Here is a 17568-nt window from a genome sequence, read left to right on the forward strand (position 1 = left end):
CTCTGACCTCTGTCCTATATCTATTACCCCTCAGTTTAAAGTTATGTCCCCTCGTGCCAGCCATATCCATCCGCGGGAAAAGGCTCTCACTGTCCACCCTATCCAACCCCCTGATCATTTGTTGTATAGATTTTGTGCACAGCTCCTGATTCACTGGTCTGTCCACTCAGCTGAACATGAGAGTTCCTTTGGCTGGGGAGAAAATGAAGAGACAAATTCATTTGGGAAAACAAATTGTTTTTCAGGCCTCAAGAAAGGAGAAGTGGCTATGAGCAGTCATACCATGGCGTGGCTGGACAGCCCGATCATGATTCACTGGAATCCAAACGTCCTCGGCTTGAACAGGTACCTGATCCCCACCTTCAATGTCCTACAGTACTGCCCTTAGCACACCCTGTACCAGAGGGGCTTCGAGCACCCACAGAGGTGAAACAGGTAAGTGATGGTTGTTAGAGTAGGCAGCACTGGTGATATATTCAATCAAAAAACAAAAAGAGTTGTGTCAAATTTAGGAAAATAAATTCTTCGAGCTCCGTTCCTATACATATAAAACTGCAAAGTACACAATGACTGGCAGATCATGTGTCAATTAATACCCGAAAAGAACTTGCTGTTGGAAGTGTAGATCAGAATGTTTGGGTTCCTACTCCGAGCTTAGCACATGCCTTTTGTCTTTGGTTGACCCACTGATCATTTTTAACATTTACACTTTATATTTCTAGCATTTAACTTTAAAAAAATAATAAACTGAGTGATAATAACTGAGACATTGTCTTAGTTCCATGTATTTTGAGTGGTTACAAATGGCCTAATCTTTACTAAAGCATAACTTCTGGTGCCAAGAGACCAAATCTGAAACCAACAACTGATTTTCGGAGCTGGTATTCTGAATTATGTGGTGTAATTGAGGCAATTAAGATAATTAAAGATTCTGATAGAGTAGAGAGAAACTATTTATTCTGTTGAGAAGAAAAGGGAGCATAACTTAAAGTTAGAGCCAGGTTGTCCAGGGCTTCCGATCTGGACAGAAGTCACAATATCAGGAAACACTTCTTTACACAAAGTGTATCATAATATGATAGAATTTAATATTCAGTTTGCGAGTGAGAAACTCGGGTCGGAAACAACTTATGTGAAACTTATGTTTAACTTAAATAAAGGGAATTACAATGAAATGAGGATAGAGTTCACCAAAGTGGATTGGGTGGTGAGATTAGCAGGAAAGAAAGTAAAAGAGCAATGGCAGACATTTCAGGAGGTAATTCATGACTCAGGAAAAAGTATCCCGGTGACATGGAAAGAGTCTAAGGGAGGGATAAAGAAACCATGGCTAACCAAGGAAGTTAAGGGGTATTAAGTTGAAAGAAAAAGCATCTAAGGAGGCAAAATTAAGTGATAACCCCGAAGACTGGGATAAATTCAGAATCCAGCAAAGGAGGACTAAAAAGATCATTAAAGAGAGAGAAATAGACTACAAGGAAAATAAACTACAGTCCAGAGATGTGCAGGCTAAGTGGCGACGCGGAGATAGGGTGGGGAAGTGTGTCTTGGTAGGGTGCTCTTTCAGAGGGTCGGTGCAGGCGTGATGGACCGAATAGCCTCCTGCACTGGAGGAATTCTATGGTCTTATGGAAAACTAGTGAGGAAGATAAAAACTGAAAATAAGAGCTTCTTTAATATATAAAATGTAAGAGAGAGGTCAAAGTGAACATAGGCCCCTTAGAAAGTGAATCTAGGATGATAGTTACGGAGAACAAGGAAATGGCAGAGGAGTTAAACAGATATTTTGCATCAGTCTTTACGGTGGAAGATACTTCGAACATCCCATTAATATTAAAGAATAAGGAGGAGGAATTAAATACCATCAGTAGAGAAGTATTGGACAAACTAATAGGGTTAAAGGCAGATAAGTCCCTTGGCTCTGATGGTTTGCTATGATCCTAAAATAAGTAGCTACAGAGGTAGTGGATGCCTTAGTTGTACTTTTCCAAAAATTCTGGAGAAGTACTGGAGGACTGGAAAGCTGCCAACGTGACACCCCCATTCAAAAAAGGAGGGAGGAAAGAAATGGGTCACTATAGGTCAGAATGGATGATCTCACATTTACCAAAATTGAAATACATTTGCCACAATTTTGCCTATTTACTTAATCTATCAATGTCACTTTGAAATTTTATACTTCCATCTGCACGGTTTACAATGGCACTTGTGTCATCAGTAAATAGCTTTTTGGACTAACTCAAGGTGGCCTCTAGGCAATCTAGTGGTAGTGTCTTTGGAGATTTATCTGACTAATTATCGGTCAGTCAGGAAAGTAGGCTTTTGGCTCTAGAAGCAGCTGTCAAAGGAGAAGGTAAGCTTGTGATTCGGGTAGAATCCTTTTGTTGGAACTGATTTCTACTTTTTTTTAGACCAAAGGTTCTGTGAATGAGTTATGCAAATTTCTTCTCCCTTTCATTCCCTTCATTAAATCCTAACTCTTGCACCTACAAAGTTGTTATCTTAACCGTAATAAATTGTTTTTACATATGTTATTTCACTTGAATCGACATACTGTGCAAGATTAATACGTTGTCACCAGAGAAGCAGAAGGAGATGAGGGAAATTCTAGCTGTCTGCCATTACCAACCTGACTTTCAGAGGCTGGAATCTGTAGGAACATAGGAGCAGGAGCTGGCCAATCAGCCCATCGAACCTGTTCAGCCATTTCAATACCATTTCCCCACACTATTCCCATATCCCTTTACGTCATTGGTATTGAGCTATCTGTCAGTCTCTGCTTTAAGTGTGCCCACCGACTGAGCAGCCCTCTGAGGCAGAGAATTCCAAAGATTCTCCTCATCTCGGTCCGAAGTGGTTTCTCCCTTAATTTGAAATTGTGTTCCTGGTTTTAGACTCCCCAATCGGAGAGCATTTACCTGCATCAACCCTGTCCATCCCTTTAAGTATTTTGTATGTTTCAATGAGATTAACCCTCATTTTTCAAAACTAAGCCCAGTTTCCCCAATCTTCCCTCATGGGACAGTCTTGCCATCCCAGGAACAAATTGGTGAACCGAAACATTACTCCAGGTGTGGTCTTATCAAGATTCTATTCAATTGAAACAAGACTTTGCTACTCAACACATTTTGCTATCTTATCTTTATACCAGTATCAGCACCTTCATTATTCTTTAACACTGCCATTAATGCTCCCTTTGTCTTATGCCCATGGTATCTTTGTGAACCTCTCCTAACTCCCACCCATCGTTGACCGTCTATTTTGCTCCACCTTCTCCACCCCCCCTTAACACTACAAAATCCATCACATCTCTCACTCTCTTTAACTCTGAAGAAGAGTCCTCTGGGCTTGAAACATTAACTCTGATCCTTTCTCCACAGATTCTGCTGAGATTTTCCAGCATTTACTGTTTTTATACTTGCTACTACCATACTTAAATTCACTTGTGATGAAGGCGAACATACCATTAACTTTCCTAATTGCTTGCTGCACCTGCATGTTAGCTTTCAGTGACTTATTGTCCCTGTGTACATCTACATTTTCTAATCTCTTACCATTTAAGAAATGCTCTGCTCATCTGTTCCTCCTACCAAAGAGGATAACCTCACATTTTTCGACATTATGTTCCATCTCCTTGAAGTCACTTTGCACCTTCCTCACTACTCACACTCCCATTGAGCATTGTGACCTACGTGAACTTGGAAAAAATTACATTTGGTCCCCACACCGAAATCACTGATAGATATTGTGAACAGCTGGGGTCCAGGTCCTGCTCCTTGTGGTACCCTACTAGTCATAGCCTGCCAACGTGAGAATGATGCATTTATTCCTACTCTGTTTTCTGTATGTTACCTAATCCTTAATCTGTGCCAGTATATTATCTTCTGTCCCATGTGCTTTCATTTTGCTAACCAACCTCCAGTGGAGGACTATTTTGAAAGCATTCTGAAAATCCAAGTACACTCCATCCACCAACCTCTCTTTATCAGTTGTATGTAACATCCTCAAAAAACTCCCATCATGTTTGTCAGACAAGATTTTTCATTAATTTATCCATGTTGCCATGCCCAGTCAGACCAGCATTATTATCTAAGTGGCAGCGGATTCATAATTGAAGTAATCATTGAGTTTCTCTGCATTTCTCTATTCCCCATTATAAATGCTCCTGAATCTGTCTGTAATGAATCCACATTTGTCTGAGCCAGATACTTCCTTTTTACACACCAGGTTTAATATTCTAAGTTTTTTTCTAGTTTACATTCTCCCTTTCTTTTTTCGGTTTTTGGTCCTCCTTTGCTGTATTCTAAAATGCTCCTAATCCTCAGGTTTACTAAGATTTCTGACAGTTTTACAACCCTTTCCTTTTAATCTTATCCAATTCTTAACTTCCTCTGTTATCCACAGTTGTCTTTTCTTTTTGGGATTTTGTGTCTTGAAGGAATGTTTAATTGTTGTAAACTATGTAATAATTTATTAAAGACTATCTATTGCCCATGTAACATCTTGCCTTTTAATGTATTTTCCCAATCCAACTCAGCCAAGCTCCCTCTCATACTTTCATAATTTCCTTTGTTCAAATTTAGCACCCTGGCGTCATATTGAACTACCTCATGTTCAAACATAATGTAAAATTCTTTCATATTATGATCACTTATCCCTGAAGGTTCTCAAACAAGATTATTTATTAGCCTTTATTGTCACATAATACTAGATCTAAAATATCATGTTCTCTAGTTGGCTCCTCAACATATTTCCCTGAAATGTGAGATTATCCATTTTGGTAGGAATAACAGCAAAAGGGATTATTATTTAAATGATAAAATATTAAAACATGCTGCTGTGCAGAGAGACCTGGGTGTGCTAGTGCATGAGTCGCAAAAAGTTGGTTTACAGGTGCAACAGGTGATTAAGAAGGCAAATGGAATTTTGTCCTTCATTGCTAGAGGGATGGAGTTTAAGACTAGGGAGGTTATGCTGCAATTGTATAAGGTGTTAGTGAGGCCACACCTGGAGTATTGTGTTCAGTTTTGGTCTCCTTACTTGAGAAAGGACGTACTGGCACTGGAGGGTGTGCAGAGGAGATTCACTAGGTTAATCCCAGAGCTGAAGGGGTTGGATTACGAGGAGAGGCTGAGTAGAATGGGACTGTACTCGTTGGAATCTAGAAGGATGAGGGGGGATCTTATAGAAACATATAAGATTATGACGGGAATAGATAGGATAGATGCGGGCAGGTTGTTTCCACTGGCGGGTGAAAGCAGAACTAGGGGGCATAGCCTCAAAATAAGGGGAAGTAGATTTAGGACTGAGTTTAGGAGGAACTTCTTCACCCAAGGGGTTGTGAATCTATGGAAATCCTTGCCCAGTGAAGCAGTAGAGGCTCCTTCATTAAATGTTTTTAAGATAAAGATAGATAGTTTTTTGAAGAATAAAGGGATTAAGGGTTATGGTGTTCGGGCCGGAAAGTGGAGCTGAGTCCACAAAAGATCAGCCATGATCTCATTGAATGGTGGAGCAGGCTCGAGGGGCCAGATGGCCTACTCCTGCTCCTAGTTCTTATGTTCTTATGTTCTTAAAACCATCCCTGACACACTCCAGAAACACGTCTTCCATAGCATGAAAGCTCATTAAATTTACCCAGTCTCTATGCAGATTGAAGTCACCCATGATTGCTTGTTACCCATGCTGCATGTTTCTCTAATCTGATTAATACCATGCCCCACACTACCATTACTGTTTGGTGGTCTGTAAACAACTCCTACCAATGTTTGCTACTCCCTGATATTCTTAGCACCACCCAAACAGATTTGACATTTTGTTCTTCCGATCTGAGTTCCTCCCTTACTCATGTGCTGATTCCATCCCTTACCAGCACAACACCATCTCCTTTTCGTTTTCGTCCATCCTTTCTGTTTTCGTACATCCTTTCTGAATGTGCAAAATGATTGTCCATATTGTGTCTCCAATGAAAGTTAAACTATTGCGATGCCACCATTATTGCATCATGTGCAGCTTATTAAGGAAGGGTTTTAGCCATCAGCAAACCAATTAATTCCACGATCTATGATAATTTTACACAATGGATCTTTTTTTTTAAATTTAAAGTACCCAATTAATTTTTTCCAATTAAGGGGCAATTTAGTGTGACCAATCCAGCTACCGTGCACATCTTTGAGTTGTGGGGCCGAAACCACGCAAACACGAGGAGAATGGGCAAACTCCACACGGACAGTGACCCAGAGCTGGGATCAAACCTGGGACTTGGGCGCCTTGAGGCAGCAGTGCTAACCACTGCGCCACCGTGCTGCCCTAACACAATGGATCTTGAGTAGATCATCCTGGCTGAACTTGGGCATCCTGTTAACAAGCTTGAGTCTGAATGGGACAAGGTTACTCAGGCTGTGTGCCTGTCCCTCTGAGTCTGCTGCTAGCAGTCTTTTCTTTCAGTCTGTTTAACTCCAAAATTGCCTGCTACATCTTGGACCCCATTTCAAGACCAAAGTTCGTAATATCTCACTATCCTGGCACAGGAGACTTGGAACGGTTTCAGCTGTGTTGATATCCCATTAACATGTCAGGCCTATAAACTTGCAAAGCATTTCACAAATATCTGCTCTTTTGAAATGTAAAAGAAAATTGCAGAGGGATAGTGAAGATAATTGTGAATCTTTTGTATTGATTCCTCTTTTGATTTATTACTTGACCTTAGTCTTTGCAAAAATATTCCATGTTTGGACAGGAAACCAACCATAAGTTTAATGATTAACTCTCGATGTATGAACTATTTTAATAAGAGAGAAACTTCGCATATTGTTGTAGTGGAGAGAGCTAAGTAGAGTAATTACTGTGCAATATGTCTATTTTTATACTGATTTATGCACTTCATAGTCATTGTGACCACTGGGGGTGCTGCTGTGACAGTATTTCTGTAGAATAGCTATTTATTATGCCTTATCTATGATAGTTAGTGTAAAGTTGCTGGGCTGTGTAGGAACGATTACAAAGGACTACAACTTAAAACTGTTTATTATAAGATCTTCAGCAGCTTGTACATGCCATGTTTGTAGCCAGACTGGTGAGAATAACACATCATTCCCTGTGTACAAGCCATGGCAATATATACATGAATACACATTCTACACCTTCCCCATTTTAGTTGGGACTATCGTACTCACATGCAAAGAACAATGTTGATGCAGTAACAGAACATTGAATGTTTAGATTTCACAGAGCTCCAGCTTGGGCCACAAAAGCTGGCGCAAAGCCCAAGCGTGTCCCCTCGCCTTGTAAACAAAATAGCACACCTACACCTAAGTCAGTACATAGTGCTTGAGCTTGGAGTTTGGTCTATTCAGCTGCCCCGAAAGTGTAATTACACCAGTTGGCTGTGCTTGGGAAGCACCCGTGTTATTGTCCACCTGGCAGGTGGCATCAGGCTTTCCTGAGGTGTGCACAGTGGCTGCAGTGTTTGCTGCATTGGAAACAGGAGTGGGCTCCATGTCGACCAGTGCAGGGGATGCAGATTGTTGACTCGGTGTGTCAGCCTCTGTGGCACTTGGTGGTGCTGGTTCGGGTACCTTAGATAGATGATGCCAGTTCCTGCTATTTAGGGCACCATCTGAGGCGGCATGTGGACCTCCGCCAGTTTGTCATTGCCGTGTGTGCTTGGCATTCTGACTGATCTGACTCCAGAGTGCTGAGTCTGTGGGTGTTATGGTCATGGAATAAAATCAGAGAATCCCTAAAGTGCAGACGGAGGCCATTCGGTCCATCGTATCTGCACCAACCCTCTGAAAGAACATCCCCATCTAGCTAGGCCCACTCCCTCACAGCCCTGTCACCCACCTGATCTTTGGACACGAAAGGACAATTTAACATGGCCAATCCATCTAACCTACACATCTTTGGACTGTGGGCCGAAACCGGAGCACCCAGAGGAAACCCATAAAGACACGAGCAGAACGTGCAAACTCCACACAGTCACCCAAGGTCAGAATTGAACCCAGCCCCTGACGCTGTGAGGCAGATGTGCGAGCCATTGTAAGGGAACCAAACTCACAGAAGCAGTTACAATGGGTGTTTATGCTATCATGAGCTGTTGATATTAATTCAACTCTTGCCTTGTCGGTTTTAGTAACTCATCCAAACCATTAAAGGACTCTTTATTTAAAAGCAGAAGTATTCTATGGACAAAAAATTAAGGGAAACTGGAATTATCCCTTAGAAGTTGCCAATGATAGCTCGAGGGCCGCACGGCGCCGAGGTCCCAGGTTCGATCCCGGCTCTGGGTCACTGTCCGTGTGGAGTTTGCACATTCTCCCCGTGTCTGCGTGGGTCTCACCCCCACAACCCAAAGATGTGCAGGGTAGGTGGATTGGCCACGCTAAATTGCCCCTTAATTGGGAAAAATGAATTGGGTACTCTAAAATTTAAAAAAAGAAGTTGTCAATGATTATAAAGATCTTACTGATGGGGGTACTTACTTTTATTCACCAAGGGGTGAAGTTATTTCCGTCTACTCCTGCCCAGGAATCTCGGAATCTTCTCTCCAAATAACCTGAGCCAACAAAGCACTTGCAGAATTCCAACAGCTCGTATAATAATGTGTCTGATTCCATCGCTTTACAACCTCATGGGCAGCCAGCTGGAAGAACATTGCCAGCTTCACCCTGCCACACCTCACTTTCAGCCATGGCCCAATCAGTATAGTATCTGTTTCCTCTTTGTCACTGTTTCATGAGGGCTCCCCTCATGTTCATTTCCACTTTAGGTTGCAGCAAGACCTTGGCGACAGAGATCATGATTTTTATGCGCCTGAAGAACAATCTCTGTGCTGGCGAGAGCAGACCCTCACTTTACTCAGACTAAGTAGGACGGCGTAGAGGTCTGTGTTGTAAGGGAGGCATTTTGCGAAAGGTGCTTTGCTGAACGTACTGCATGCTCCACCAAACCATTCACTTGTGGGTATATAATATGTTCAAAATCCCATGTGTGTGCAAAGTCCTTGACCTCCCTGGAGACAAACCGCCGGGCGTTGTCCATCATTAGTCTTTGTGGAATACCATGTGCAACAGAATGTCTCTTCACCTTTCCAATTACATCATGAATTCAAATTCCACCATCTTCCCTGGCGGGATTCGAACCCAGGTCCCCAGAGCATTACCCGGGGTATCTGGATTACTAGTCCGTGACAATACCACTACGCTGCTGCCTCCCCTGATTGTACCGATTCATCAAGTTCCGTTTCTTAATTACATTTTTTAAATTCATTTTTTATTTTTAAATACCCAATTCATTTTTTTTTACCAATTAAGGGGCAATTTAGCGTGGCCAATCCACGGGTTGTGGGGGTGAGACCTGTCATAATATACACCAGTATATCATGGTGCAGATACACACACACTGATGGACACACAGTGGGACCAATCAACACACACAACACCGCAGCCAATCACCAGTTAGAGCACACGCACTATAAAGACAGGGGGCATCAGAGTTCCCACAGATTCGTGATGCAGCCTCCTACAAGGACAGAGCTTACAGCACAGATCCTCACCATGTACTGAGTGCATAGACTGGTTCGTACAGGCATAGGTCTTTAGTTTAATCTAACATTGTGTTAACCCACAGTGAAAGTACAGTTTGTTCAACAGTTTCTAACTTAATAAAATAGTGTTGCACTATTTTAAGTGTTGGTGGCCTGTATGTGTTCCACGGATCCACAGCACCCAACACGTCAAGACCCACACAGACACGGGGAGAATGTGCAAACTCCACACGGATAGTGTCCCGATGCCGGGATCGAATCCGGGTCCTTGGCGTCATGAGGCAGCAGCGTTAACGACTGCACCACCATGCCACGATTCATCAAGTTTCTGATTGGTGGTGTTGGGACACCGGATAAGGGGTCTGCTACCTGTGGTGCTAATTCTATTCCTGGTATGAGGAATTTTATTTGTTTGTGAGATGTAACTAGCTAGATCAGCATTTATTGCCCATCCCTAATTGTCCTCGAGTAGTTGGTGGTGAGCTGCCTTCTTGAATTGCTGCTGTCCATGTGATTTAGGAACACCCACAATGCTGTTTGAAAGGGAGTTCCAAGATTTTGACCCAGCGACAGTGAAGGAACAATGATAAAGTTACAAGTCAGATGGTGTGTGGTTTAAAGAAGTGATGTTCCTGTTTCTAGTATACAGTTATGAAGACTGCAAAAGAAAATTGGGGTTGTTTTCAAGAGAACAATAGGATTTTGAGGTGGTATGAGAGAGCGGTTCAAAATTATAATAGGGTTGGACAGAGTGGATGAAAAATTAAAATTATCATGGGATTGAACTGGTTTCTAGTTGTTACGATCCAGGAGACGTTAATTTCCATGCAAACCAAATCTGGAAGGGAAACTTGATACATGTACCACAATCCTTTTACCTATTCTTACAACAAGGAGAAAAGTTTGCTAACTTCAAAAGCCACAAATTCCAGAAACACTTTGGGATTTTAAACATTAAATTAAAACATTGAGGAAAACTTAAGCACACAAGATTACATTAACAGAGTTAAAATTAGCCTTTCAAAACATTCCTCCAAGAAGACTTCCGACTTGGTCACATTCACAAGTAAACATCAACCAGGCAACAATCCCGTACAAATGTTTAACTATAAAAATCCGTGATGTGGAGATGCTGCCGTTGGACTGGGATGAGCACAGTAAGACGTCTTACAACACCAGGTTAAAGTCCAACAGGTTTGTTTCAATGTCACTGGCTTTCGGAGCACTGCTCCTTTCTCATTCACCTGAGGAAGGAGCTGTGCTCCGAAAGCTAGTGATTCGAAATAAACCTGTTGGACTTTAACCTGGTGTAAGACTTCTTACTGTAAAAATCCAGTAATATTTCCACAAGGCAAATTGACTGTTACTACAGGAAAGGTATATCACAGGAGTTATCAATCATTTCTACTCTGCTGTGGAAATTCAAGAAACTGCAAAACAAAACTCTGCTTCTGACAAACAGATACTTTTCGGGCTTGGCCAGAAGGGCTGCATCTCTGGCTTTTTTCCTCCAACACAGCGATATTCAGGAAGTTTCACATCGCCATCATATCTAAACTCTCAACACCTCCTTAAAAATTCTTTTTGGTATTCATCTTCGATTTAATTATCCGTACCACTGATTTGAACTTAACTTCCCAAAACAAATCTTTCATGGTCTCCCTATTGCGCCCACTTTTGGGTCAAATAAAATTGTATAAGCTTTCCTTGTTAATTAATGATTTTTTAACAAGTTGTGAACCCTTTTACTCCCCTTTGAAATTGAACGGCTAAAAATCCAAACCCTTACTTACCTCCGAATGCAAATTTCTATCTACTGCTTGTTTGCTTATGGGACATTCGCTCGGCTATGCTTACTTCAAATGCTTGCCTTTAATACATACACCTCTTTGATGTCCTAAACCTCGCAGACATTCTGTCTTCAATTGAAATTATTTACACACACACATGCAGACATACCTGTTCCACTGAATAACACAATAATCCCCCCAAAATAATAACAACTCTTGTCACACTAGTGGTTAATAGAAAATACAGCACAGAACAGGCCCTTCGGCCCACGATGTTGTGCCGAACCTTTGTCCTAGATTAATCATAGATGTTATAAAGTAAGGTGACATAGATATAAGATTAAATGTGAATGATTTAGGATAAAGAGCAGGAGAAACCCCTTTTGTATGGGATTATATAGAATGTACAGCACAGAAACAGGACTTTTGACCCAGAAGGTTGATGTCAATGGTGCTTCACATCAGCCTCCTCCCGCCCAACTTCATCTCACACTGTCAACATGTACTTCTGTTGCTTTCTTCCGAGTTTATCTAGCTTCATTTTACATACATCTAAGCTATTCGCCTCAACTACCTCTTGTAGCACTCTGGATAAAGGGAAGCAGAGAGAATAAACCAAGGGTGAGAACATTTCAACTGTACGTTTTGAGGTATTGGTAAAAAAAAAACTCTCAATTTTTCATGTCAGTATGTGTATTTAGTAAGGATCTGATAGACCTATAATCATAATCTGTGCCTTAAATATTGAATCGCTTTCGTCTTTTCATGAATAAAACATGTCCAGCAAGTTTTCTCCCATCAAAGCTGCATTTTCCAACATCATCAACCCTTTGCCCATGAAGGTTTGCAGAAAAGGTGAGCATTTAACTGCAAGAGATTGTTGTATCCATTTCAGTGGAGGAACCACCGGACAATTTTCAGTTTGACTAAACAATGGCTTATGAGCTTAACAGCTTTGATTTGATCTTTAAGAAACTCAGTAAAATGTTCCTCTGACTCTACGATCCTTTTGAGAATAGAGGCTAATGTGATTTATTGGTACAGTTCTGTAAATAAATTTGAATTTGAAAATATTTCATTGGAATTCCATCAGATCATCATTTCTCTTCACCAATTCCTGGACAATGGAGGGAAATCTTCATTTTGCGGTTTGAATCCATTCTGTTTTCACCTACCGGGAATATTTCTGTATTAGTCCAAGTCTCCATCTTTTTAATGCATTCCAATGACTATTTCCTGTGCCTTGGTCAGTAACGATGTAAAGTGAGGACAGCAAGAGGTTCTTGTTCCTCTGACAGGAGCAGAGCAGCAGCTGTGTTAATTCCTTTCCATAACAAGCGTACCAATCAACCTTGCTTAGACCTCCTGCAAATAAAATGTATGAAACCTGCTCACCTCCCTACCCTCTCAAACTTTTCATTTTTATTTTTAAGGAGCCTTTTTCAATGAAGGCTGATGTTCCATCGTCACCGACGACTAACCAGCAGGCTGGAGATGAACAAGATTCATCCCCTTCCAAACTATCCAAAGAGGAGCTCATCCAGAGCATGGACCGTGTAGACCGAGAAATAGCCAAAGTGGAGCAGCAGATCCTCAAACTGAAGAAAAAACAGGTGTTGTATTGAGTTAATGGAAGGGGTTTTACACGTGTCAAGGTGGAGTCATACTTTCATTCTGTTCACTTCAACATTGGCTTGGAACATGAAAGAAAAAAATGGAATGTATTTACATCGCACTCTTCATGAGCAGCAAATATCTAAAAGCACTTCACAGACAAATAGGTACTTTTTGAAGTGACGTCCCTGTTGTGACTTGGGAAATACCGCAGCCAAGTTCACACACAAGCTCCCACAAACAGCATAGTGATAAACCACATAATCTGCTCTTGTGGAGTTGATTGAGATGTAAATATTGGCCAGGACACTGCAGGGGAGAGCACCCCTGTTCTTCGGAATATGGGATCTTTTAAATCCACCCATGTGGATTTAAGGACTCACCTGAAAACCGGCACCTCTGACAGTGTAAGCACTCCCTCAATACTGTCAAAACCGGCACTTCTGACAGTGTAAGCGCTCCCTCAATACATTCAAAACCGGCACCTCTGACAGTGTAAGCACTCCCTCAATACTGTCAAAACCGGCACTTCTGACAGTGTAAGCACTCCCTCAATACATTCAAAGCTGGCACCTCTGACAGTGTAAGCACTCACTCAATACTGTGAAAACCGGCACCTCTGACAGTGTAAGCGCTCCCTCAATGCTGTCAAAACCGGCACCTCTGACAGTGTAAGCACTCCCTCAATACTGTCAAAACCGGCACTTCTGACAGTGTAAGCGCTCCCTCAATACATTCAAAACCGGCACCTCTGACAGTGTAAGCACTCCCTCAATACTGTCAAAACCGGCACTTCTGACAGTGTAAGCACTCCCTCAATACATTCAAAGCCGGCACCTCTGACAGTGTAAGCGCTCCCTCAATACATTCAAAGCCGGCACCTCTGACAGTGTAAGCACTCACTCAATACTGTCAAAACCGGCACCTCTGACAGTGTAAGCGCTCCCTCAATACATTCAAAGCCGGCACCTCTGACAGTGTAAGCACTCCCTCAATACTGTGAAAACCGGCACCTCTGACAGTGTAAGCGCTCCCTCAATGCTGTCAAAACCGGCACCTCTGACAGTGTAAGCGCTCCCTCAATACTGTGAAAACCGGCACCTCTGACAGTGTAAGCACTCACTCAATACTGTCAAAACCGGCACCTCTGACAGTGTAAGCGCTCCCTCAATACATTCAAAGCCGGCACCTCTGACAGTGTAAGCACTCCCTCAATACTGTGAAAACCGGCACCTCTGACAGTGTAAGCGCTCCCTCAATGCTGTCAAAACCGGCACCTCTGACAGTGTAAGCGCTCCCTCAATACATTCAAAGCCGGCACCTCTGACAGTGTAAGCACTCCCTCAATACTGTGAAAACCGGCACCTCTGACAGTGTAAGCACTCCCTCAATACATTCAAAGCCGGCACCTCTGACAGTGAAAGCGCTCTCTCAATACTGTGCCAGAATGCCAGTTTTGATTTTTCTCAGGTCGTGGAATGAGACTTGAACGTACAAGCGATCTTGGAGGTGAAGTGCTGCTAACTGAGCCATGGCTGACACCTGAAACTTCTCTCTCACCTTTACATTTTCCATACTTTATTGTTTGAAGCAGTTCCCACAGCCTGTGTTTATTTTTTAGGAAATGTGTTTAACAATACAGGGGAAAGACTTTCCAGGTGCCAACCAGTCTGCAGAAGTGTAATCACTGGACGGCTGATAAACACAGCCAAAGTATTACTTTATTTTATTACTGTTGGATTCAGTGCTGCATGTTGCCATTATTTTGGTGGTTGTTGATACAAGGTTGTGGAGCAGATGTTCCCGGAAACCCCGAGATTGAGACTTTTAATTTGTACATTCATAAGATGCAGCAATATTTTGTCAAGTATAGCACCGACAGACCTAGCAATTGCACTGCTACAATTACTCGTTCTCATAAATTCTATCTTCTCTCCTCTTTGTTTGTAATCTTTATTAGTGTCACAAGTAGGCTTAATTAACACTACAATGACGTTACTGTGAAAATCCCCCAGTCGCCACACTCCGGCGAGGGAGAATTCAGAATGCCCAAATTACCTAACAGCCCGTCTTTCGCGGCTTGTGGGAGGAAACCGGAGCACCCGGAGGAAACCCTCATAGACACGGGGAGAACGTGCAGATTCCACACAGACAGTGACCCAAGCCGGTAATTGAACCCGGGCCCCTGCCGATATGAAGCAACAGTGCTAACCACTGTGCTGCTGTGCCACCCAGGTTTCCAGGGTTGGTTTTGCATTTTGCACTGGATCCTATCTCTTCAAGTGGTTTCTTTATAAACTGTGATGAATTGTTTCATGCTTTGTAGTTCCCTAAACTTCAATAACATTTGTCTTTCTCATTTATTCGTAACTCAAGAGAATATCACCCAATTCTGGGGAGGTGCCGCAGTGTGTGGTGACACGCATCACTGTAAATACACAAGGGGTTAATGTACATACACTACACCTAGCTAGACACTAGAGGGAGCACCAGAGACATCATGACACACAGACATTCAACCAATAGGTCAGTAAGATAGGACATGGGCAGTCAAGACACACCCAGAGGTGACACTACCACAGGGGGGCATTACACCAACCCATACATAAGGACACGGCACACATGATCTTTCTCTTTCCAGTGGAGACACTTAGTGAGTACAGGCAGAGTTGATTGAAACACATCACTCCCACCACGTGGATTGTAGCAGACTGGTTAGTCAGTCTGAGTAGCTATCGCAGGATTAACAGGAGAGTCAAATGCAACTAGGAGAATCGTTAACAGTAATAAATGTGTTGAAGCTATCTCCAAGTCTGAACCTTCCTTTGTCAGAGTGCACATCAAGGAAGCAGCTTATGCTACGTCAAGAGCGTAACAAAACACAGTGAGGGTGGGATACTGCTGTTTGGAATTTTGGCATCTTTCGCTATATTGACAAGGTGTGATGTTGGGGATGGGTGTGGAGGACAACTGCCACAAGCAGCCAACATTTCATTTTCCTTAGGCCTCTTCTGATTTGTTCTCCTTATTATTGCAGATTTCATTCATACATTACTAACTGTAGCAACATATCTTTTACCGTTTGTGGGTTTCTGTGAATTGTGAGATGGACTGTCTCTCGGTCTGCTTCCTTCCAAAGGGAAAATGCATCTCGCTGCATAAACAATTAAGACATTTGTGAATTGTCCTCTGAACTGCATTGGAGTTAACTGCAGAATTTGCATGCTAAAGTTCAAAACCAACGTTAACTGCTAGTCCTGTATTCTGAAAGTGGGAATCTTGTGTCCAGGAATAACAGGCAATCTGGAGTTTAGATCCATGCCAATCCGTTGATTGCATTAATGATTCCGGATCATTAAAGATAAATTTTGAAATTTGTCGTCTTTCATTTCCTTCCTGACTACAGGCCTTTGATCTCTAGTGGTAGAAATATTGAATTCAAATGAGTTCTTTCTGCTGAAGCAGAATTTGACCTCGCTTTCATTTGGCAGAGGTTCTAAAGTGAGCAGATGATAGTTTGTGATGAGGTTCCAGGTGGCTGCATGGCTCTGTTTCGAGGAATGATGAGGTTTCAGGCCGCCACATGGCTCTGTGTCGAGGAATGATGAGGTTTCAGGCGGCCGCATGGTTCCGTGTTCGACGATTGCAGATCAGCTTAGTTGATGGTTATGACTCAAAAGCCGACAAAATGTTGAATATTGAGTTTCTTTGAACCTTTTATGTTTTCTTTTGTCATTCTCTCCCTACGTCAGCGTTTCAGTTGTGGAAGATCCTCCCTGCTGTCTTTACCCCGGACACTAGTGTGCTGGAGCACTGTCCAAGTCTCGTCATGCTTCCTTTATTTTTGATCTTCTATTTTCTCTCCTCTGAAGTCCTGCTTCTGAATTGCTATTCCCCAGGTGTCAGCACCTTCCAGTAATTTGCTTAATTTATTTTTGTGATACATACATAGAAGATAGGAGCAGGAGGAGGCCTTTTGGCCCTTCGAGCCTGCACCGCCATTCATCACGATCATGGCTGATCATCCAATTCAATAGCCTAATCCTGCTTTCTCCCCATAGCCTTTGATCCCATTCTCCCCAAGTGCTATATCCAGCCGCCACTTGAATATATTCAAAGTTTTAGCATCAACTACTTCCTGTGGTAATGAATTCCACAGGCTCACCACTCTTTGTGTGAAGAAATATCTCCTTATCGCTGTCCGAAATGGTTTACCCTGAATCCTCAGACTGTGACCCCCTGGTTCTGGACACACCCAACATTGGTAACATCTTCCCTGCTCCTACCCAGTCTATTCCTGTTAAAATTTTATAAGTCTCTATGAGATCCCCCCTCATTCTTCTGAACTCCAGCAACAACAATCCCAACCTAGTCAATCTTTCCTCATATGACAGTCCCGCCATCCCAGGAATCAGTCTGGTAAACCTTCGCTGCACTCCCTTGAGAGCCAGAACATCCTTCCTCAGGGAAGGAGACCAAAACTGCCCACAATACTCCAAGTGAGGCCTCACCAAGGCCCTGTACAACTGCAGCAACACATCCCTGCTTCTATACTTGAAACGTCTTGCAATGAAGGCCAACATACCATTAGCCTTCTTTACCGCCTGCTGCACCTGC

General features: G+C 42.5%; 1 protein-coding gene across 9 annotated transcripts in view; it reads left to right on the forward strand.

The window, feature by feature from the left end:
• ncor1 (nuclear receptor corepressor 1) overlaps positions 1 to 17568 on the forward strand; it is a 458529-nt gene that overhangs the window by 61257 nt on the left and 379704 nt on the right. For all 9 annotated transcript variants that reach the window (XM_072470035.1, XM_072470042.1, XM_072470044.1 and 6 more), the window contains 2 exons: positions 246 to 345; positions 12771 to 12950. In XM_072470035.1, the coding sequence (XP_072326136.1) occupies positions 246 to 345; positions 12771 to 12950 (280 nt within the window). The remainder of the gene's footprint in view (positions 1 to 245; positions 346 to 12770; positions 12951 to 17568) is intronic.

Source organism: Scyliorhinus torazame, chromosome 12, assembly GCF_047496885.1.
Source record: "Scyliorhinus torazame isolate Kashiwa2021f chromosome 12, sScyTor2.1, whole genome shotgun sequence".
Classification (NCBI taxonomy): domain Eukaryota; kingdom Metazoa; phylum Chordata; class Chondrichthyes; order Carcharhiniformes; family Scyliorhinidae; genus Scyliorhinus; species Scyliorhinus torazame.